Here is a 22,414-nt window from a genome sequence, read left to right on the forward strand (position 1 = left end):
AGAGAACCTACCTAAAAACTAAGCACATCACACCAAACCCACCAACAGCCTGTTACTCGAATACGCCTGCTATGGAAGGCTGACAGGAACAGGCAGACACACGACAGCAGCCGCCTGCCTAGCAAGGAACCTTAGCACCTGCAAGGAAGAGGTGCTAAGGAGCTGGACTCAAGGAGATGCCCAGGAGCAACAGTGACATCATCACAAAAAACAATTCCTGGCGAGAGAGATGACTCAGTGGGTAAAGTGACTGCCATGCAAGGGTGATGATCTGAGTTCAAATCCCCAGAACCTACCTAAAGCCAGACACGGATAGAGGGTGTCTAATTCCAGACTCCTCTGGGGAAATGGGAGGTCAAGACAGAAGGATCCTCTGCTGTGACATGGATAAACCGGGGCTGTGCTCAGTAGCCAGGGGACCTGTGGCCCTGAAGGGCACTGTAGCTCAATAAAGCTACAGTAGAGAAAGTTCTGGATTCCCCACGGCATCCCTGCCTACCCGATCTAAGGGTAGGTAAACCAGGGAAAATATGTCTACTCTGTAATTTATAGAGAAAAAAATACTCAAAAAGGGAAGCTGAACTTTGGTCCATAGTCTATGTGCTGGGACCAAGCTGGGGAGGCACACGCTTGGCTGAAGGGCTGAATCCAGAGGCGGCTGGATACCCCTGGGCACTTCTGGGGGAAGGAAACTCACTTCCAACCTGGAAGGCAGACTGGATCTGAGCCTGTCCTCCGGGACAGAGGGAGGGAGGAACCCCCTGGCTTCTGCGTGGCTCCCTTTTCTGCACCTTGTGGCCAGGTGCTGGCAGGTGGCTTCCAGCCTGCTCCTGCTCCATCTGCCCGAGCTCCAGAGAGCTGCCAAGTTCACAAATCACTTTGAACCACTGCCTTCCAGCCAAGACCCCTCGGTAACATAAAGAGACTCCTCCTGTGTCACACCGCCATTTCGTGTCACATGGTGGAGGTGACACTCCCAAGAAAGCTTTCTTGTCAAGGCACCCTGTGCCGCCTAGAAGTCTGATTAATCTGCTGCCCAGGACCTGGAGGCAACTGCAGTCAGTGTCCATCACAAGAACCATGCAGGATCACACAGAGAAGACCACTCCGGCTAGACACAAGGAGTTCAGTGCTGAACACTAAAGCCAGCATCTTTTATATGGTAGGCACATGCTCTCCACTGGACCACACTACCAGCCCCTCACTGGGGGATTCTAGGCAGGGGCTCTACCACTGGACCACGCCCCCAGCCCCTCACTGGGGGATTCTAGGCAGGGGCTCTCCCACTGAGCCACACCCCCAGCCCCTCACTGGGGGATTCTAGGCAGGGCTCTACCACTGAGGCACATCCCCAGCCCCTCACTGGGGGATTCTAGGCAGGGGCTCTACCACTGAGCCACGCCCCTAACCCCTCACTGGGAATTCTAGGCAGGGGCTCTACCACTGGACCACACTACCAGCCCCTCACTGGGGGATTCTAGGCAGGGGCTCTCCCACTGAGCCACGCCCCTAACCCCCAAGGTAGGCTTAAATGAGTCTGAGGTCAGCTCAGGTAACACGTGGCCCCTGGAGCCCATCTCAGAAAGAACAACAAAGGCTGTGTGTATCAAAGAGCTTGCTCCTATTAAGATCTACATTTTTTAAAAAATCATGTGTTGTTGGCCTCATGGAGACTGAATTTATGCAAGGAACCTAGGGTGAAATAGCCTTTTCTTTGTTCAGTCAGACCCTCAGTCCTGGTGAGGTCGCCATCACTCTGGCGTATGGTGTTATAAAACCACATGTGGGCATGGTAGAGGGAATGATTCCCAATGTGAGCTATATAGTGGGGTAGGTAATGTGGCCACTGACCACCACAGGCCCACAGCTTTGGCTCGGGTCTGCATTGCAGTGAACCCTGAAGAAGGTGCTTATCAAGTCCTGCCTGGTGAGAGATCAAAGTCAGGGGCAGGCACTACCATTGGACCATCCGGCCATCGGCTATCTGACCATCTGATTATCGGGCAAGCCCCTCATTCCCTTTGCAGACTGAGAGTCAAAGCAGCTGTGACTCTAGCTGGCGTACATTATGTTAGACACCCATGGGGCTTACGCTAAATCTGCAATAACTGGGCTGTTGAGAAGGCTCTGGAGGTTACAACAAAAACAAAAAAACAAAAACCATGCTCACCTTGCAAGCCTCCTGACCTGAGCTCTCTTGCCAGGAGCCAAGGTGGAAGGAAGCAGGGATCCTGAACCATCCTCTGACCTCCACACGTGTGCTGTGGCGACACACACATACATACACACACACACACACACACACACACACACACACACACACGCACAGAGGCATATACTCACACACATACAATAATAAATAAAATAAAATTTAAAAGGTCTCAAACTGACAACACAATTTAAACAGCACAATGGGTCTTACTAGGAATTGGAGGCTTCATTGAGACTGGATCATCTATGTAGCCCAGGCTGGCCCACTGGTCCATAACTCAAGATCCTCCTCCTTCAACTACCCAAGTGACCAGGCCATGTTCTACCACATCTGGCCAAATCCAGGTTTTTGGTTTGGTGGGGTTGGGGGATGTGATGTGTGTTCCGGGAAAAAGTCTTTGTTTGTTTGAAACAAGGCCTCTGGAGCTTGTGTCAGCTTCACACTTGCTATACAGCCCTCCTCCACGTCTGCAGTGCTGGGGTTACAGGACCCCGTACTCTGCACCAGTTTCCTGCTCCCACAAGTGCACCCACTCCCTCTGGCTCGATCCCTCTCCTCAACCTCCCACCCCCAATTAGCTGGCAACATTCAGCCGGGAAGCTAGAAACTTAGGAGAAATGATGCTTTAAGAATGACGACATAGTCTCCAAGCCAGTTACAGCAGGGCCCATTTCCAGGGAATCAAAGTAAAAGCATTTTTTTCTATAATCCTCTCATTTTGATATGAAATGCCTTAAATGCAGGGTAATTATGGAAATGAGGCATGGCTGCAATTTGAGTTGCCATTAATTTAGCAAGTTTATTCCCCAACATTCACGAGATGCAAAAACAACAAATGCAATCACTGGTCTCCAAACCCCACCTCCTCTGCTTTCGTTTCTGCTTTTTAAAGCGGAGCCCAGTCTTTTTCCAAAAGCATCAAATATGGCCCCGTTATGTCCCTACGTGGTCTATACCTGCTCAAAAGCTTCCGTACGCTCAGTACAAACTCAGTTAAGTTGCATTACAAGACCAATGACATCCTTCCTATGGACCGAAAGTTATATACCACATAATTACTGTAAGTTACAGAGACAGACAGACAGCTATGAACTGTTGGCTGTGGTGGTGTGCATCTGTGATCCCAGCAGTAGAGAGGTGGAGGATCAGCTCAAAGTCATCCTCGGCCACAGAGGAAAATGGAGGCCAGCCTGGCATGAGATCCCATCTTATCAAGAGAGAATTTATAAAACTCTTGTTCCTTAGCCCAGGAGTCTTCAGTGCACACTGAACAGATTACGTTTTTAGCACAGATTTGTAGTGCCAGCTCCCAATTGACCACATACACCTCTGCAAACCTTTTTGTTTGGGTATTTTGGAGAGGAGACAGGGTCTCCTGACCTGGCGCTCACTATGAGGCTAAGACTGGCTGGGAACGCCAGATCCTGCCTCTACCCACCAGGCTGCAGGTGTGCACCATCACACCTGCTTTACACAGCCCTGAGAAGGAAGTGGGGCTTTGATTGAGCTGGGCCCTAGGCCCCCACAGACCTTCTGAAAGGAACTTTGTAACCAGAGCACAGTGTAGCAGAACTGACAAGCCTGACGCCCAGCAGCAGGAAGTCTTTCCCTAGCAGCCTGCTGCATTGCAACTCCTGACCCCAGGATTGCCAGGGTAACAGCTCTCCCTCCCTGCCTCCCAGCATGCTGCACTCCAGCCCTCCTCCACCAAACCCAAGTCACCCAGCCACTCCTGTGGATCTTCTCCATTCCACGGCCCTAGGACCAGTGGGACCGTCCCTGCTCCCAGGTGGCTGGCCTCTGCTACCCTCCTAGTTTCCTTCCTTCTGGGTTATGCCAGGTTGACTCCAGGCAGACACCGGATAAACGAAACCCCAGTCCCCACCTGGTCCAGCTGTGGCTCCTGGAGTCAGAGAAGATACCCAGAGAGCAACCAGCAAGATAAAGCGGTGCTGTGCACCGACATCCATTCCTGACAAACCTGCCGTCACCCAGCGGCTCCCTGGGGGTCTAGGGGGCCCCAGGGTGGGAGACTGCAGGGAAAGAGGGATGCTGTGGTCAACCTGGTGAAGCTAGGCAGTGAGGAGAAGTCCAAGGAACTGTCTGTCTTCCTGGAGGCAGGCGTTTTCAAACGGATTTCAACATGTCCAGCTGCTAAGTAGTTGCTCAATGACTTAACTAATTGACTACGGTCACCTGACCAGCTGGAAACGGCAAAGAGCTGTCAAGTATCTTTTCACAGGACTGAAGCAAGTCTTTGGGTAGCAAAGTGGCCATGACAACTGGTTATATTTTACCAGGATGTGAGTCTAATTGCTGTGATCTGTAACATCTGTCCTCCCTGAGGCAAAGCCCCTCAGTCCCTCTGACAACCCGCCCCTCTGTTGTCTCTCTCTCTCTGTGTGTGTGTGTGTGTGTGTGTGTGTGTGTGTGTGTGTCTCCCTTTCCCACACATACACACAGACTTGCCCTACGCACACAAAATCTAATCTGATAGACAGTTTTGTCTCCTGATAGCCATACCAAATACCGTAAGAGGCAGTTCAGACCAAACAGAAAAGATAACAATCAAACTGAAATTCGATCCGATCTCTGTGGCCTACACCCATTTGCAGGTATGATAAAGGGAAGGTCTGCTAGTGTCTCCAGATTCAGTCTTAGGAGAAACTGTGGCACCTGCTGGGGACAAACGACCCTGGTCTTTCAATGCATCACTCAGCGAGTGAGAGTGAGATGCATGGAGAGTAGACTCGTGTCCTCCGGGGCTAGGGTGGCTTAGTGGGTACACTGCTTACTGTATAAGCACAAGGACCTGAGTTCAATCCGGAAAGACTTAGGAAACACCAGGGTGGGCTTGTGATTTCAGTGCATAGATCAGAGAGAGGGGAGGGTCCCTAGGACCAACAGCCAGCTGAGCTATCGTAATTGATGAGCTTCAGAATCCAGGTTCTGTGAGACCCTGTCCAACAAAAGAGGAGGGGGAGGGGGAGAGGAGGAGGGGAAGAGACAAATGACATGCAAATCCTAAGGAACAACACCGAAGGTTGATCTGTCCCCATTACTCATACACATGTTCACGTGTACCCCCATATATAGGCGCACGGACACACACGCACACAAGAGAGAAGCCCATGACTTTGATTCTAGTCACTCCAGAGTGAGGAATCAGACTGTCATGGGGCAGTGGAGTTCTGAGTGGGCACTGCCAGCAGGAGAATTCACTGTTCACTTCTTAGGTGACCTTTCTCTTCTCTAAAGGGATCCTTACCTTTCCCAGGCAACTCCACACCTATGATTTGCTTCTAGACTGAGCAGAACTGGGGAGGAAGATACGGGCTGGCTGTAAGACAGCAACCGTGGATTCCTGGTGCGGAAGTTCAGTACTCAGTGTTTGTATTTTTACTTTGTTTCTTCAGAACTGGGGAGCCAATCTGATCCCTTCCTGAGCCTAAGCAGAGGACTCCAGAACAAACGCTCTCCTGCCACTGCAAATGCATCTTTCAAGTTTAACAATCAATCTCAGAGTAAATAAAAGCAAACATAGAGACACCGCCACCAACACACACACACACATGCACGAGCACCCACATGCGTGTATGCACCCTAAAGCCCACCCAAGGAGGAGGCTGAATCAAACCCAAAACACAAATATGATCTGGTGATGCAGGCCTATCATCCCAGATACTCTGCAAAAAGACGCAGGAAATTCAAAGTTCAAGGCCATCCTGGACAACCTAGTAAGAAGCAGTCATAAAATAAGAAATGAAGAGGGCTGAAGCGTGTGGCTCAGTGGTAGAGCCCCTGCCTAGACTCCCCCAGTGAGGGGCTGGGGGTGTGGCCCAGTGGTAGAGCCCCTGCCTAGACTCCCCCAGTGAGGGGCTGGGGGTGTGGCCCAGTGGTAGAGCCCCTGCCTAGACTCCCCCAGTGAGGGGCTGGGGGTGTGGCTCAGTGGTAGAGCCCCTGCCTAGACTCCCCCAGTGAGGGGCTGGGGGTGTGGCTCAGTGGTAGAGCCCCTGCCTAGAATCCCCCAGTGAGGGGCTGGGATTTGGCTCAGTGGTAGAGCCCCTGCCTAGAATCCCCCAGTGAGGGGCTGGGATTTGGCTCAGTGGTAGAGCCCCTGCCTAGAATCCCCCAGTGAGGGGCTGGGATTTGGCTCAGTGGTAGAGCCCCTGCCTAGAATCCCCCAGTGAGGGGCTGGGGGTGTGGCTCAGTGGTAGAGCCCCTGCCTAGAATCCCCCAGTGAGGGGCTGGGATTTGGCTCAGTGGTAGAGCTCCTGCCTAGAATCCCCCAGTGAGGGGCTGGGGGCGTGGCTCAGTGGTAGAGCCCCTGCCTAGAGTCTCCCAGTGAGGGGCTGGGGGCGTGGCTCAGTGGTAGAGCCCCTGCCTAGAATCCCCCAGTGAAGGGCTGGGGGCATGGCTCAGTGCTTACTTAGCACATGCACAGCCCTAGGTTTGGACCTCAGTTCCACAGAGGCATACTCCCTGTGTGCCTGGCAGCTCTGGGTGGTTCTCCACCCAAGGATCACACACAACATACCAAGACCAGCTGTGTCAGGAGACACGTTCCCTAACACCAATAACTGAAAGTCCTGAAGGTCGGAAAGGATATGTATCCAGCATGCTCCTGTGTGGGAAACGCCTAGGAGAGTGTGCAGTGTGTACAAATGTCATCCATATATAGATGGCTGTCACTGTCAGCTATCCTGAGGGTGGCGTAGAAGGCAGCTGAGGACTGGGGCTGCTTTGGGAATCAGTGTAGGCGCCCACAAGGGACAAACCTGCCAAGCATGGAGCGACTGGAGCGCGCCGAAGGTTGGTGATGGTTAAGTCAACAGAACCGGAATGCAATGGTTGAATTTGCCGTTATGGTATGCACCCCCACATTTGGCCCTATAACCTCAAATATTAGTGTTAAAACTGGCTAACAAAACAAGAGACAGGCACAGGACACTGCCATTATTTCCAAGTCACAGGAAAAAAAAAAGTGTGTCTCAGAGCCAGAGAGAGGACTCTGGCAGCCTGAGGACCCAACCTCAGTGCCCAACACCCAAGCAAACGCTGGGTACCCTGTTGCACTCCAGTAACCCCAGTGCTGCAGAGCTGAGACAGGAGATTTCTAGGACTTGCTAGCCAGCCAGTCTAGCCAAACTGGCAGGTTTCGGGATCACACAATGGGGTGGGGAGTAATAAAGATCATATTGAAGGTCGCCCTCTGAACCCAACATGTATGCATGCTCTGGCCTGCCCCACATACACACATGCATGCATGCACACACACAGAGCACACTCTCACACACACACACACACACAGGCACTCATGTGCATACACACACACACACACACACACACACACACACACACACAGAGCACAGGGCATTCTGTACCCATGTAAAGGGTTTCAGGACTAAGTGGTTAAGTCATTCCCTGCCAGCTAAGCCACCATGCTCAGACATGCAGCCACTATACATGCCAGCTCCCGAGAGACAGATTTCCAGGCACTGCACACACCGACATCACTTAAAAAATACCAGCCTCGGCCTACTCAGGAGACAAACAAGAACACTACGGGTTGAAACCTTGTTCACAGAGGAGAAGACAATTCTGTGTGAAAGAAAGCCTTCTCTTTAAAAGGCAGTGAGCAGGGCTGGGCAGATGGATCACTGAGTAAGAACATTTGCCCCACAGCAGGAGGATGTCAGTTTGAATCCCCAGCACCCGTGTAAAAAGCCAGGTGTGGTTTCCTGCTGCTACAACCCCAGTGCTGTAGGGGTGGAGACAGGAGGATGACTGGGGCTACCCGGCTGCCGACCCAGCTCCAGGTTCAATCTAACTCTTCCTCAGGGAATAAGAGAAGAGTTGGTCAGAGCAGGACCTCAGTGGCCTCTTTCTCTGGCTCCTGCGTGTGCACCTCCGTCCCCAACAATAATAATGAGGCAGGAGTGGCTGGGACAAGAACCCTAAGAGAACTACGGATTGAGAACAAGTTGAGTTTCAGGAAAGAGCCCCTAAGGAGGTCTGTCAATTTCTCAATTTCTCGGGCCCAGGAACGCATTTAATGACCTACTAACTGTCCCTCCAAGAAATCTGCCCTTTTTCTCCCTTTCCGTGATGGGGGCGGATCCCAGAGACCTGCAGGAGCTACAGAAGTGCTCTCCCCCCCCAGCTACATTCACAGCCCCGGTGCACTTCACAAGGACACAGCTCTCGGGTCAGGGAAATGAAGGTCGAATTCCCTCTCACACCCTAATAGGATGAGTCACTGTTGGGGTTCAAAGTTATTCAGTACGGAATCTATAACATGTCTGGATCCTGGGAAGGCAGACGTACAAAGCAAGTACTCCAGACCTGGGAATGACCCCAGCAAAGACTCCACACTAACGGTGCTTGTAAATGTTGAGTAATGAGTCGGACACACTCACACCTGTCTGTGAGCCTTGTCAAAGGAACACCAGTGAGCGTTAGAAACAATTACCGAATAGAAAAAGAAACTGCTGGGAGGAAGTAATTAACACAGCTTTCTCCTAGTACCTAGGATCTTAAAGTCCTGCGCCCCTGAGGGTGACAAGGGCCTGGGAGTAATGGGAGCTTGGAGGAGGGGAAGGAAGGCACGTGTTGAAATGCCACAGGGCATTGTCCTGGGAACTGGGCCAAATGAGGGACGGACCTGTGTTTCCCACCACGTTCTGGAGGTAAACTGAGGCACGGCACTAAGCCTCTGCTTCCAGACATGTCTTTAAAGCATAGACGGTCCCCTACCCCCAGCCCCCAAGGCAGCTCAGCATATAGCCCTGCACCATATACCTCCCAGGTAACACCTCCCAGGTAGGAGTGGGACAACTCATCAGTCCTTCCTTCCACGTCTAAGCCAAGGGAGTGAATACTGGGTCCTGACCTATGGCGTCAGAGACAGGAGCATACCTAGCATTGTTCAGACCAGCAAAGGTCAGAAGTGACCCTGGGGGTTCTGGCTAAATGGAGTCAGGGCTGACTACGACGGGCTAGAGAAGAGTGGTGCTAGTTCAGGCTGGGTGGTATCTCATGGCGCTGGCCAGGGTTTAGGTCAGGGTGTGAACATGGAGGAGTGGGGTGTGTTTCAGAGCTGGGAGGGTCTGGAGTTGACCCAGAGCTGGTAAAGATGGAGATCGGGGTGAGCTGATAGTCTCAAACCATCCCAAGTCAGAGATGACCTCTGGTGACTTGGCAGTGTGAGATAAGTGTTGGGGTGGCCCAAGGGCCTTCAAGTTAAATAAAGTCAGGGGCAACTACTTCTGACTGGTAACATGGGGGTCAAGGGCAACCCCAAGTATTGAGACCAGGTAGGATCAGGGATAACCCGTGTTCAGGAAGGGTTGGGAGATCATGGGCAACCAGCTCCAACATGGGAGGGATGGAAAACTTATGGGGTAGGGAAGTGTGTGTGCGCGCGTGTGTGTGTGTGTGTGTACACATATGAGGGCGGGTTTAGAGTGGACCCAAGTGTTCTGGCCTGTCCATGCTCAGGGTGACAGGATTTCAATCTGAGCAGGGTCTGTGTTTGGCCCTACCAATCAGTCGGGACCATCCAGGGATCAGAACCCAATTAGTTAGCTGGGGAGTCAGGGTTAGATGGGTCGTAATTAAGATCAGGATAACCACGGGGTCAGAGCCAAGTGAAGGTCGAGATCTCCGGTAACTTACGGATCAGGCTTAGCAGGGCCGGGTGGGAGAGAGATCAGTGTAACCAGGGGTCAGGACTAGGTGGGATCAAGACTGGGAGATGGCTAGGGAATCAGAGCGGGATAGAGTCGAGATTAGAGGGGCTAGGGCCTGGCAGGGTCGAGATGGTGGAGGGAGTGACCAGGGGTTAGGACCGGATCAGAACGAGAAGAGATTTGGGAAACGACTCAGGGGCAAGGCCAAGCAGAGGCGAGTTCAGGAGGCGAGTTCAGGCTGGGCAGGGTCAAGATCAGAGGGTGACAAGAAGCCAAGCTACGCGGGATGGAGGAGGTCTGGGGATATTCAGGGGGTTCAGGTCAGGTCCGGAGAGGGGTGACCCGGAGGTGGCAAAGTACTCACTGTTGGGGCAGCTGCAGGGCGGGCGCTCCGCGCCTCTGGAAGGCCCCGTCCACGAAGACGCCGTTCTTGCCGAGACAGCGAAGATAGAAGTGAGGCTCCTGGAAGCTGAGCTGCAGGTGGCGCCGGGAAATGAAGCTCGACAGGCCCATGTTCAGGTCCACCGAGCCCTGAGACGAATTGCGGCCGATGGTGACGCTGGGCTGCCGCATCAGAAACTCGAACTCCCGACCCTCCAGGCGCGCCAGAGCCGGCCCGGGGCTCTGGCGCACGGAGGCAGCGGCGGCGGCCACCAGGGCGGGCGCGGTGGCGGTGGCAGTGGCGGCGGTGGAGGGCACCGGCTCGGGGCCCGGCACGGCGGGCAGCGCGGGCGGCCCGGGCGGAGGTTGCGCCGGCGGCGGCGGGGACGCTGTGGCCGGGAAGGCGGCGGCCGCGGCCGCGGCACATAGCACGGGGCTGCAGGGAGCCGAGCGCAGCGCCAGCAGGGCGCGGGCGCCGCTGTCCTCGCCGACTTCGGCCATGTTCGCGCAGCTCCGAGCGGCTCCGGTGGCGGCCGAGGCGGCGCGGGGCGGGGCGGGGCGGCGCGCGCGGAAACCCGGGCTGGATTGCAGCGCGGAGCGGAGCCAGGACGCTGCAGGACCCTCACGCTGCGCGCGCAGCTTCCACTCGAGGTGGGCGGGTGCAGAGAGGCATAGAGCCCCCTCCTCCAGCCCCGAAGTGCGTGGGATGGTGCTTGGTCCTATCAAGTTTTTAGAGGTGTCCTATTGGGACTGGAGTTTCAAGTCTAAGGATGGTCTCTGCGTCTTGCTGATCGCTTCTGCATGGCTGCTTTTTCTGTGCTATGCTTTATTTTTTTGAAGGTGGGGTGTATAATGTTGCAAATTACATTTTATTCATTCATGTATTTACTTGTGGTTCTTCACCCCGAGGTGTGTGTGTGTGTGTGTGTGTGTGTGTGTGTGTGTGTGTGTGTGTGTGGTCAGAGAAGAGAGTTTTCAGGAGTCTATTCTCTCTTACCTTGTGGGTTCTGAGGACGAAATTCAGGTCGACAAGCACCTTTACTTACTGAACCATCTTGATTGTTTTGAGATCCTGTCTCATACCAAGGCTGACCTGGTTCTGAATATCTAGACCAGGCTGGCCTCAAATTCATAATCTTCCTGTCAGGCCTCCTGAGTGTAGCTATTAAAGTGTGTGCCAGCAAGCCTAGCCCTTTAAATTAATTAATTCATTCATTTTTTTTAGACAGGGTCTATGTATGTATGTATGCTGTGTAGTCCAGACTGGCTTCCAATTGATGACCAACCTGGTTCAGGCTCCCCACTTCTGGCTGGAGTCATAGCTATGCACCACAACTGGTTCCCCTTGTTCCTTTTAAGTTTTGCTGGTTCCTAGGAACTATGGACACCCTGGAGATGAACCGTAGTCGAAAACATTTAAATGGTGAACTTGGCACCATGTGAATCCCTTGAGAACTTAAGGTCCTGCACGGTATGCTAATTCACTCAAGTCTTCCCCTAGGACCAGAGTACATTAACTTTCGGGAGCGCGCGTTCGGGGAACACACACTTACCCCACACACACGATGTTTCACATTTAATAACGACTATGAAGGAGCTGGTGCAGTTGGTAAAGTGCCAGGAGTGGAGAGTTCATTCCTCAGCATGGACTTCAAAACCCATTGAGAGCTTCTATCATCCCAGCGCTTTGGGTAAAAGGTTGACAGCTAGATCCCTGAAGCTCATTGGCCAGCCTGCCTAGCCAATCAGTGAGCTCCACGTTCTTAGTGAAACACTTTCAAAACAAAAACAAAAACACTAATAAAACTGGGAGAAAGGAGTACACAATTGTTCGCTCGTGTGCATGCACATGCACCGGCACGCACAGACACACACGTGCAAACACACACACAAAAGAATTTTTTAAAATAATGATTGGGAAAAGAAACAGACGCAGGTCCTGCCCTCAGTGAGCTTCAGGATGATACACACATGAATTAGTGTAATGGCCACTGTAGTGGTCACTGTAATGCTCACAGTCATGCTGGGTGTGTGTTGACAGGGTGCATTCTAGGGTGAATGGCATAGTGTCCTGGGGGGGGGGGCAGGTAGAAAGGAGGTTTGGCCTGCTTTCAATCCTTCACTTCCCTACTTATCCATTCTGGACCTAAGCCTATCACTGTAATAGAGCAGCGGTTTTCAATCTTCCTTACGCTGGGACCCTTTAATATACTTTCTCATGTTGTGGTGACCCCCCAACCGTAAAATGATTTCCGTTGCTACTTCTAACTGTAATTTTGCTGCTTTTATACATTATGATGTAATATCGGATATGCTGGATTTCTAATAAGCAAGTTCTCTGCGGGGTCACGACCCATAGGTTGAGAAACATATTTTGTGTTTTACACTATCTAAATAAGTGTTTTTGAGAGGTGGGGGCAGAATCTTTTTTTTTTTTTAATTTAGGTTTGGCTTTTGTTGTGGCTTGGTCTGTTTTTATTTGGTTGTTTTTTGTTTGTTTGTTTGTTTGTTTTTTTGTTTGTTTTTTTTTTGAGACCAGGTCTCTTGAAGCCTAGGCTAGCCTCCAGCTTGCTGTATAGCTGAAGTTGAACTCCCAATCCTCCTAGCTTCATCTTTTTTTTTTTCTTTTTTTTCTTTTTTTTTTTTTTTTTTTTGGAGCTGGGGACCGAACCCAGGGCCTTGCGCTTGCTAGGCAAGCGCTCTACCACCGAGCTAAATCCCCAACCTAGCTTCATCTTCAAATGCTAGAATTATGAGTGCGAGCCACCATGCCCTGCTCTGGTTTTCAGTTTCTCAGCACAACAGTTGAGTCCAAGGCCCCATGCCTTCAAGTGCTTCAGGCGACTGAGGTATGCTCCACCTCTTTAAAAATATTATTATATTTTATTTATTAGGTAGAGGTCAGAGAGCAACTCTCCTTCCACCATTTGGGGCTTGGGGAATAAGACTTCAGTCCTACTTTGGCGGAAGCATCCTTATCCGCCCTAGGGTCATTCACAGACAGGTTTCATCTAGTTCTCTAGAATGGACTTTTTTTTTTTGTTTTTTTCAGAGCTGGGGACCAAACCCAGGGCCTTGCGCTTGCTAGGCAAGCACTCTACCACTGAGCTAAATCCCCAACCCGACTGGACTCATTCTTATACTGCAAGCCAGACAAACCTTAAGCCTGAGATCATCCCACCTCGGCCTATAGGGTATCTGGGTGAGATCTCATGCCTGAGCCACCAGACCTGGCACAGGCACATACTCTTTGAGAAACTGTGGCAAAAGGACCTGATTTGGGGGGTGTGGGCAGTGGTGGTAGGTTGAGGGTCCTCTTCCCTAAATGAGGATACTTGAACCGAAGTCCAGAGAGTGAGCTGGCACTGGCTGGGGCTGAAGGCCAAGTGTGGGAGGGCAACTTCCAGCCAAGGAATGTGCATGGCAAACACCAGAAGTACTGAGGGATGGACACGAGGTCACTGAGGTGGGAAAGAGTAACGGAGTCATCTGAACTAGATAAGCGAAAAGACCACGTTGGACTTTTGTAGATCTGTGTGGACCCCCCAAAACCATCAGAAGCGCACCCATGTGTTTGTAATGGAGTCACCCACGGTGCCATGGAGCGTGGCTAAACTAGGGGTCAGAGTGACCATAGATGGCTGATTTGGAAGCTGCTAGACCAGATAAAGCAGACTTAAGGAGAAAGATGGAGGAGAGCCAAGGGGTCTCGGAAATATGACACTTACACACACACACACACACCCACACACACACACACACACTTTAAATTCAATATGAGACAGGTTAGTGGCACACACCTGTGATCCCATTGTTCAGTAATCGGAGGCAGGGCAATCTCCAGGAATACACCCGGCCACCAACAACAAAGTGGTGGGGAGGGAGCCCGGGCAGCAAACTGCTTGTGGTGAAAGTGTGAAGTGTTTAAACCCTAGAACTCTGCAGAGAGAAAAGGGCCTACTGGGGTGGGGAGTGGGGGGGTAGTGGGGGGGCGGCGGTGGGAGTGGGGAGGGTGCAGGGCAGGGGATGTACTTATAATCCCAGTGGTGGGATGGTGGAGACAGGAGGATTCCCTATTGGCCAATCTAGCCCAATAGAGAAGATACTGTCTCAATGGAGGTGGATGTCATACCTAAGAGTGAGCTCGTTCTCTCCTTCTCTCTCTCTCTCTCTCTCTCTCTCTCTCTCTCTCTCTCTCTCTCTTGCGCGATCTCAAATACATGCAGATGTATACATGCCCACATGCATGAGGACATCCAATAGTATTACCATGGGACACAGAATGCTATTTCTGGGCATATCCAAAGGAAATGACAGCAAGGTGTTCAGGCGATCTTTCCGTAGCCGTTCTCTCTAGTATAAAATATTTCTGATTATAAAATATTCATGGCAGTTTACCTCATAATAGTTAGAATGTGGTTCCAAGAATCCACACACACCATGCATACATCTAAGGGAGTACTAGTCAGCCTAGAAAAGGAAGGAAAACTTGACCCCTGCTGCAATGTGGGTGAATCTTGATGACACAATGTTGAGCAAAAGAAGCCAGACCTGAAAGAACACAGAGTCTCATGTAGCCCAGGCTGGCCTGGAACTCACTATGTAGCTGAGGATGTCCCTAAACCTCTAGGTCTACTTCTGAGTGCTAGCATTGCAGGCATGCACCACAGTACACAATTTAGGCAGGGCTGGGGATAGAACCTCATGCATACTAAGCAAGCACTCTGCCAACTGAGCCACATTCCCAGCTCCTACAGCTCCACTTATATGAGGCCTAAAGAGTAGTTATATTCAAGAGAATAGTGTTTCCATGGGGACAGAACTTCATTTTAGAAGGCTAGAAGGTTCTAGAGATGGACGGTGATGGTGGCTGCACAGTACTTTTTGTTGTTGTTTGCTTGCTTGCTGGCTCTCTTTAAGACAGCGTCTTACACTGTACCCCAGGCTAGTCTGGGATTCCTCTTATAGCTCAGGCTGGCCTTGGATTCACGGTAAATCCTTGTGCCTCAGCCTCCCTGGTGCTGGAATTACAAGCCACTGTGCCTGATGTTTGCAGAACAACGTGAACTTAGAATTTGTACGTGTGTGGGAGGGTGATGTATATACATCCACATGTGCAGATATGCCCTGCCGGAGTTCATGGGAAGAGGTAGAGAAGGACACTGGGTGTCCTGCACTGTCGCTCTCAGCTTTAGCTCCTTGGCACACAGAACTTGGAGCTGGCTTGGTGGCTAACAAGCCCCAGCAATCTCCTGCCCCAACCCCCATAGTACTGAGTGACGAAGTGTGTCCAACCATGCTCAGATTTGGTGCTGGGGATTTGAACTCAGGTTCCTATGCTTGTACACAGTGACAAGCTCTTACCCAATGAGCCACCTTCCTAGTCTCAGTGTGGATGTCCTGTGCCACTGAAACACGCTGAACAGTGGCCAGTGTGACATATTTCTGTAGATTTTACATTGCCATAACTGAACCAGACTAGGCCAGAGAGGACAGGAGGGTTTCATTTAGGTCCTGTAAGGATTTGGGGACTGGATGTGGTGGTGTATGTCTACCACCCTGGTATTTGGAAAGCAGAGGCAGGAGGATGGCTAAAAGTTCAAATCCAGTCTGGTCTGGTACACAGGACAATTTAGGATTAGGATCGGATTCTAAATAACAGAAAGAGCTAAAGCAGGAAAGAAGAAAAAGTAAATTTCCTTCCTCCCTCCTCCCTTTCTTCTCTCTCCCTCCTTTCCTCCTCCCTCCCCTTCCTCCTTCCTTCCTTCTCTCCTTCCTTCCTTTCTTCTTTCCTTCCTTCTCTCCTTCCTTCCTTTCCTTCCCTCCTTCCTCCACTCTCTCCCTCCCTCCCTTCCTTCCTTCCCTCCTTCCTTATTCCTCCCTCCCCTCCCTCCCTTCCTCCCTTCCTCCCTCCCTCCCTTCCTTCCTTTCTTCTCTCCTTCCTTCTCTCCTTCCTTATTCCTTCCTTCCCTCTTTCCTTCCTTCCTTCCTTCCCTCCTTCCTTTCTCCTCTTTCTCAGCCCAGAAGGAAGAAATGGCATAGTAATGATATCAGGAGCTTGCACAGCCAGCTCACCCTGACCTTGGCAAGTCTAGACATCTATTCAATTGTCTGCAATTCCTTTTTCCTTAAACAGTAATTCATTGGCTATATTGACAGCTACCATAGAGAGGCAAGAAAAGAGCCGGTTTGAAAAAGGGCCCTCGAACAATGAAAATGTGGGAAGCTGAATTCTTCGCTCTATCCCTTCAGGTCCAGAGGACCTGCTTAAGCTGTCTCACAAAGCTTGCACTCTATAAAAGAAAAGAGAAAAAGCTCGCTGCCAATAAAAAAAGGCCGTACAATGCCCAGCACCTTACCTTCAGAGAAACTGTCAGAGCTCACAACGGGATCCAAAAGAAGCAGACCTGACTCCAGCCCAAGAGCCAGCCACAAGAAAGCTTTACTGAGGGGCAGATGATATTATTTATTTTTACTTTTGCGTCTCTGAGACAGAATATCAGGCACCCCAGGCTGGCTTCACCCTCACTATGTAGCCAAGAAGGCCCCTGAGCTTTCCATCCTCCTGCCTCCACTCCTGGGGGAGGGAGGGGGAGGATTACAGCCATGCAGCACCACACCCAGTTTATGAGGTGCTAGGGCTGGAACCTGGAGCCTTAGTGTACGTTAAGCAAGCACTCTGCCGGCTAAGCTACATCCCAGCCCAGGAGATGTTTGAGGATGGGTCAAAGATGTAGTAAATAGCTAGAGAAACCGTCCATTTAAAACAAAACCAAACAGAAGCAGAACAAATCCCATCTAAGGACACGAACAAGGCATGTCTTTGAGGGAGATATCTGGGGAAGAAGCAAGCATTCAAGGTAGCTAGGGAGGTGGCTCAGCTGGGAAAAGGGCTTGGGGTGCAAGCTTGGGGTGCAAGCTTGTGGATCCCTAGGGGCCACATTAAAAAGCCTGATGTGCTTTAGTTAGTGTGTCTTTAATCTCAGAGTTCCTAGTAAGCTGGGAGGCAGAGACAGGAGAACTGGCCAGTAATGTGCAGACCTACCAGGAAGCAGCAGAAATGAGAGAATGACCTTTCCTCCCAGGGTAGAAGGAAAGAATCAACTCCAGAAAAAACTGTCCTCTGGACCCCACACGTGTGCTATGACATGTGGGCACACAGGAGCACACACTAGAAATAGCTACAATGATTTTTTTTTAAATCATATGAAAAGATTGCGGGGCTGGAGAGAGGGCCCAGTGGTTAGAGCACTGGCTGCTCTTCCACAGGACTGAGTTTGATTCCTTAGTTCCCACATGGCTCCCAGACTCATCTCAAACTCCAGTCTCAGGGGATCCAAAGCCCCCTTCTGGCCTTCTCAGGCACTGCATGCACAGGGTGCACAGACACACAGAGAGACAAAACTCTCAAATATATCAAAGAAAAGAAAATGAAATCTAAACAGAAAGTATTGGAGATGCTTAAGAGCGTTAGGGAGCAAATTAAAATGGCAATGAGCATTGCCGCACATCTCTGCACATGGCTTTCCCAATCCCAGAACTGACGTCACTCACGGGGGGGGGGCATAAGAATGGGGAGTAACTAGAACTCTCCCACGGTGCTGATGCAGGGCACAGAGGCAGAGTCGTTTTGAAAGCAGCTTCGCAGCTCCTTATGAACTATAGCTGAAGACTGTGGAGCTAGTGAGGAAGAGGGTTTTCTGTGCAAACTTGAAGACCTGCGTTTCCCTGGTACTCATTTCAAAAGTTGGGTGTGGCCATGCTTACACCCTTAATCCCAGTGCTGCCAGGGCAGAGGTAGGAGAATCTTGGGGATCGATGGCTGCCAGCCTAGCTCCAGATTCAGTGAGAGACCCTGTCTCGAGGGAGTAAGGTGGAGTGTGACAGAACAGGGCATACTTCTCTGACCTCCATGTATCCACACAGTCACACACACACCTTCACACATATTGCCATATAGCATATACACATAACACACACACACACACACACACACACACCACCACCACCACCACCACCACCACCACCTTCACCACCAACAGCAATAGCAACAGCAGCACACACGTTTCAAGATATTTGTATTCCCCAAACAAAAATCTGTATTGAAGCCTGGCGTGGTGCCAGAGGCCTGCGATCTCAGTTACTTAGGAGGCTGAAGCAGGGGGTTGGGGATTTAGCTCAGCGGTAGAGCGCTTGCCTAGCGAGCACAAGGCCCTGGGTTCGGTCCCCAGCTCCGAAAAAAAGAAAAAAAAAAAAAAGGAGGCTGAAGCAGAAGATTTGAAGCCAGACTGAGTAACTTAGCAAATATCTATCTCGAAAAAATTTTAAAAGGTAAAAAGTGGTAGAGCCCCTGCCTAGAATCCCCCAGCGAGAGGCTGTGGGCGTGGCTCAGTGGTAGAGCCCCTGCCTAGAATCCCCCAGTGAGAGGCTGTGGGCGTGGCTCAGTGGTAGAGCCCCTGCCTAGAATCCCCCAGTGAGGGGCTGGGGTGTGGCTTGGTGGTGGGTTTCTTGCTCTGCTTGTGCTCTGTCAGAAAGAAAGAAAGAAAGAAAGAAAGAAAGAAAGAAAGAAAGAAAGAAAGAAAGAAAGAAAGAAAGAAAGAAAGAAAGCAACCTTACATAGACACGGTGACCTGCAGGTGGATAGATAGTACGATCACTATTCATAATCCCCCAAACAGGAAGCAGCCCAACCCGGCCACATCTGAACAGGAGGATGGATAACAAAGTGTAGCACCATGGTATGCAGTGGATCAGACTGCAGCAGCTATAGTTCCACAGAACTCCAGAACCACATAGGTGAATCCCACGGGCGCCCTGTGTGGTTCTGTGACCTTCAGGAAGAAGCACGACGATAGGGACCAAAAGGAATGGGAGGTGGCAGCTGGAGGTCTAGGAACAAGCTGACCACAAAGTGACATTTACAAACTGGCTGGTGGAGGCAGAAAGGTAATTATAATGGCAGTTTTTAGGCCTCTGTGTAACCCTCAAAAGGAGAACAGGGCTGGAGATTTAACTCTGTGGCAGAAGGTCTCAAGTTCAAATCCCAGCCCTACAAACACCCTCCTACACATGGACAGAAAAACAGACAAACGGGGGTGGGGGGGAGCACTTTGTACTAAAGAATTTTTCTGGCACTGGGCTGTGTCTCAGCGGTAGAGTTCTTGTCTGGCACCCATGAAGCCCGGGTTCCATCCCCAGCATGGCATAAACCAGGCCTGGTGGGCCAAGCTTGGTCAGGAGAATCAGAACATTTTTAGCTACATAAAATTCTGTCTGAAATAAAGAAGGGGGGCAGGGAGGAAGGAGAAAGGAAGGAAGGGAGGGGAGAAAGAAAAGCCACCTCAATACACTCAAAACTAACTTTACCGAAGTTTCACCTTCGTTTAATATTTCTTTTTAGTATCTGGAGAGTTTGTTTGTGTCGGCAAACCTCCAACCAGGCTTTCGAGCTATGCTATGATGTTCAGATGTCACTAGCCACAAAGCCCTGCTTAAAATGACACTGTCATTAAAATAGAATAAAAGTACAGTGCTGTTTTTGCATGGCACGAGTCACCCTTCAAATGCCCAGTAGATACCTGGGATGAGAGGCCGCATGGTCAGTAGGAATAGAAAGGACTCTGTCAAGGCACAAAGTTCCACTGGACTGTGTGATCCCTATCCCCCCACCCCAACCCACCCCCCTCCTTCCGTGTTTTCTTCCTTTCCCTCCTCCTTTCCTCAGTCTCTTTTCTTCCTATTTTGGGGGGGGGCAAAATCTGGTATAGCCTAGGCTAATCTCCAACTTGCTATGTAGCATAGGATACCCTTGAACCTCTGATTCTCTTGCCTCCGTCTCCGAAGTGCGGAGACCTCAGGCTTGCCCACTCTATAGTTTAGATCAAACCCAGTGGCTAGGCAAGTATTTGACAAACTGAGTCACATCCTGCCCATCCCCTCACCCCACCCCCTGCTTCTCTTGAGACTGGGTCTCACTGCGGGGCCTGGCTGGTCTGGAACTCACGAGGTAGAGCAGGCTGGCTTCGACCTGACCGTAAATCTGCCTCCCGCGCGCAGGGATTAAAGGCGCGTAGTCACGTATTATGCCTGGCTCTCCTCCTCATTGTTTCTGTCTGCAATGGCGGGCTGGCCTGGCGCTCAGGAGCTTTCTGTCTCTGTGTTGCAAAGCTGCTTCTTTGGAATGGACAAAACGCACAAGAGTGGCACCATCCCCCACCACCATCCCCCACCCGCGCACCCCCCACCCCCACCAGCACCACCTTTCCCTGATGGAGGTTATGCAAGCAGTGAATAGGCTCCAGGTGGGGCAGTGGGGGTGGGGTACTCTCCAGTGGTGTAGCTACCTGTAGCTTACAGTGGGAGCCAAGGGATGGGCTTCTTCCATGATGTGGCTACCCGAGTCACCCAGACTTTTACAAGGACTCATGTTTCTGTGAGACCCCCATCCCCTTACCCAAGCTTCCTCAGAGGGTCCCTTTTGTCACCCAAGTGTCTATGAGGAACCCTTTATCCAGGCTCCTGTGAGGGACTCCAGTGAACTCATTGTCTCACTGAGGTTGACTTGAATGAAATGCTTTTGATTTTGTCGCCAGTGCCCTATCCGGTGTGCTTAGTGATCCGTTCAAGACTTCCTGGGGAAAGTCGTGCCGTGTGACTTGCCACCTACGAGTATTTCTGGTCCTCATACTTGTGAGGCAAGTTTATCCACCGAACTGTCTTCCTAGCCTCATTTTTGGATCTTTGAGACATAGAATGGGCAGTCCTGAGTTCTGGGATTACATGTATGTGGCACCACATGTATGGTTTTTTCATGTGTGCATTTGTGAATGTGTGTGTGTGTGTATGTATGTATGTATGTATGTATGTATTGCTAGGGACGGGACCCAGACCCTAGTGCATGCTAGACAAACATTCTGCTAATGAGCTGCACCCCCAGCTCGAACACCCCATGTTTAGAAGCTGCCATTCCACACACTCACCCTACAAAGCATGGGGAGCTGAGGCCAAGCTTCTGCCTTTTCCGGTCTGGTAGATGTCAGGCCGTGCTGTTATTGTGCCCTTTTCAGAACCTTCTGGAATGTTTTGATTGCTTCCTGTCTGTTCAGGGAGACCCTAGGATGCCATTTCACACCCAGACCAGGACTAGTGTGTTTCTGCAAAAGGAAGAGACCAAGTGTGTGTGTGTGTGTGTGTGTGTGTGTGTGTGTGTGTGTGTGTGTGAGAGAGAGAGAGAGAGAGAGAGAGAGAGAGAGAGAGAGAGAGAGAGGGAATAGCCCCTTCAGGAACACTTTCTTACCTATCAGAGAACATCGTGAGCATCGAGGAATTCCTCCCATCCAGCCTGTTTCCGTGCGCCTGCTCACTTGCTTTCATGTATGGTTACCTATAGCCAGTCTTTGGCTAGTTTGTGGGTTCTTCTTTCTTGCACCCTTCCCCTACCCCCTTTCTTTCACCCTTTTAACCTCCTAACACTAGATAAGAGAGAGAAAAAAAGGATAGAGATCCTTGAATAAAGTCAGAGGTCAGAAGGAGTGGTGTTATCATTACTGTTAGACTACTTTCTCCCGATTGGGGCATTGAGTTCCTCGTGGCAAGTTTGACATTTGTCATAGGGTATCTAATTTCTTCCTCTTCCTTCTTTGTACATGACTACTTAGTAAACAGGGACCAACAGCAAACGCAAACAACAACAACAGCCTACCCTGCCTCTCAGAGCCCTAGTACTTATATACTCTCTGAAAAGTCCCAGGAATTCCAAATGTCACACAATCACAGAAACTGTCTGCAGCTGGCAAAGCCACACTTTTGCTAGAGCACGAGGCAAATCATAGTCAGCTGCTTCGAAGCAGCCCCATCTCCCACACCTGGGATTAAAATAAAAACATATACTTACATCTCTCTGTCTCTGTGTGTGTGTGTGTGTGTGTGTGTGTGTGAGAGAGAGAGAGAGAGAGAGAGAGTGTGTGGTGTGTGTGTGTGTGTGTGTGTGTGTGTGTGTTTAAACAAAACAAAATTCCAAAATTGTTACTGCAGTTGCCCTGTGATTTAGAACATTAAAAATGTAGTTTTGAAACACTGGCTCAAGAGAAGAGATGTTTTTGTCTCCAACACACAGGAAATGTGTTCAACC

General features: G+C 50.8%; 1 protein-coding gene across 1 annotated transcript in view; it reads right to left on the bottom strand.

The window, feature by feature from the left end:
* Positions 1 to 10,812, bottom strand: part of Foxk1 (forkhead box K1) — a 64,966-nt gene extending 54,154 nt beyond the window's left edge. The window contains exon 1 of the mRNA NM_001037219.2: positions 10,268 to 10,812. Coding sequence (NP_001032296.2) covers positions 10,268 to 10,785 — 518 coding nt within the window. The 5' untranslated portion in view covers positions 10,786 to 10,812. The remainder of the gene's footprint in view (positions 1 to 10,267) is intronic.
* Positions 10,813 to 22,414: the final 11,602 nt, after the last annotated feature.

The sequence above is a fragment of the Rattus norvegicus genome, chromosome 12 (assembly GCF_036323735.1).
Source record: "Rattus norvegicus strain BN/NHsdMcwi chromosome 12, GRCr8, whole genome shotgun sequence".
Lineage (NCBI taxonomy): Eukaryota > Metazoa > Chordata > Mammalia > Rodentia > Muridae > Rattus > Rattus norvegicus.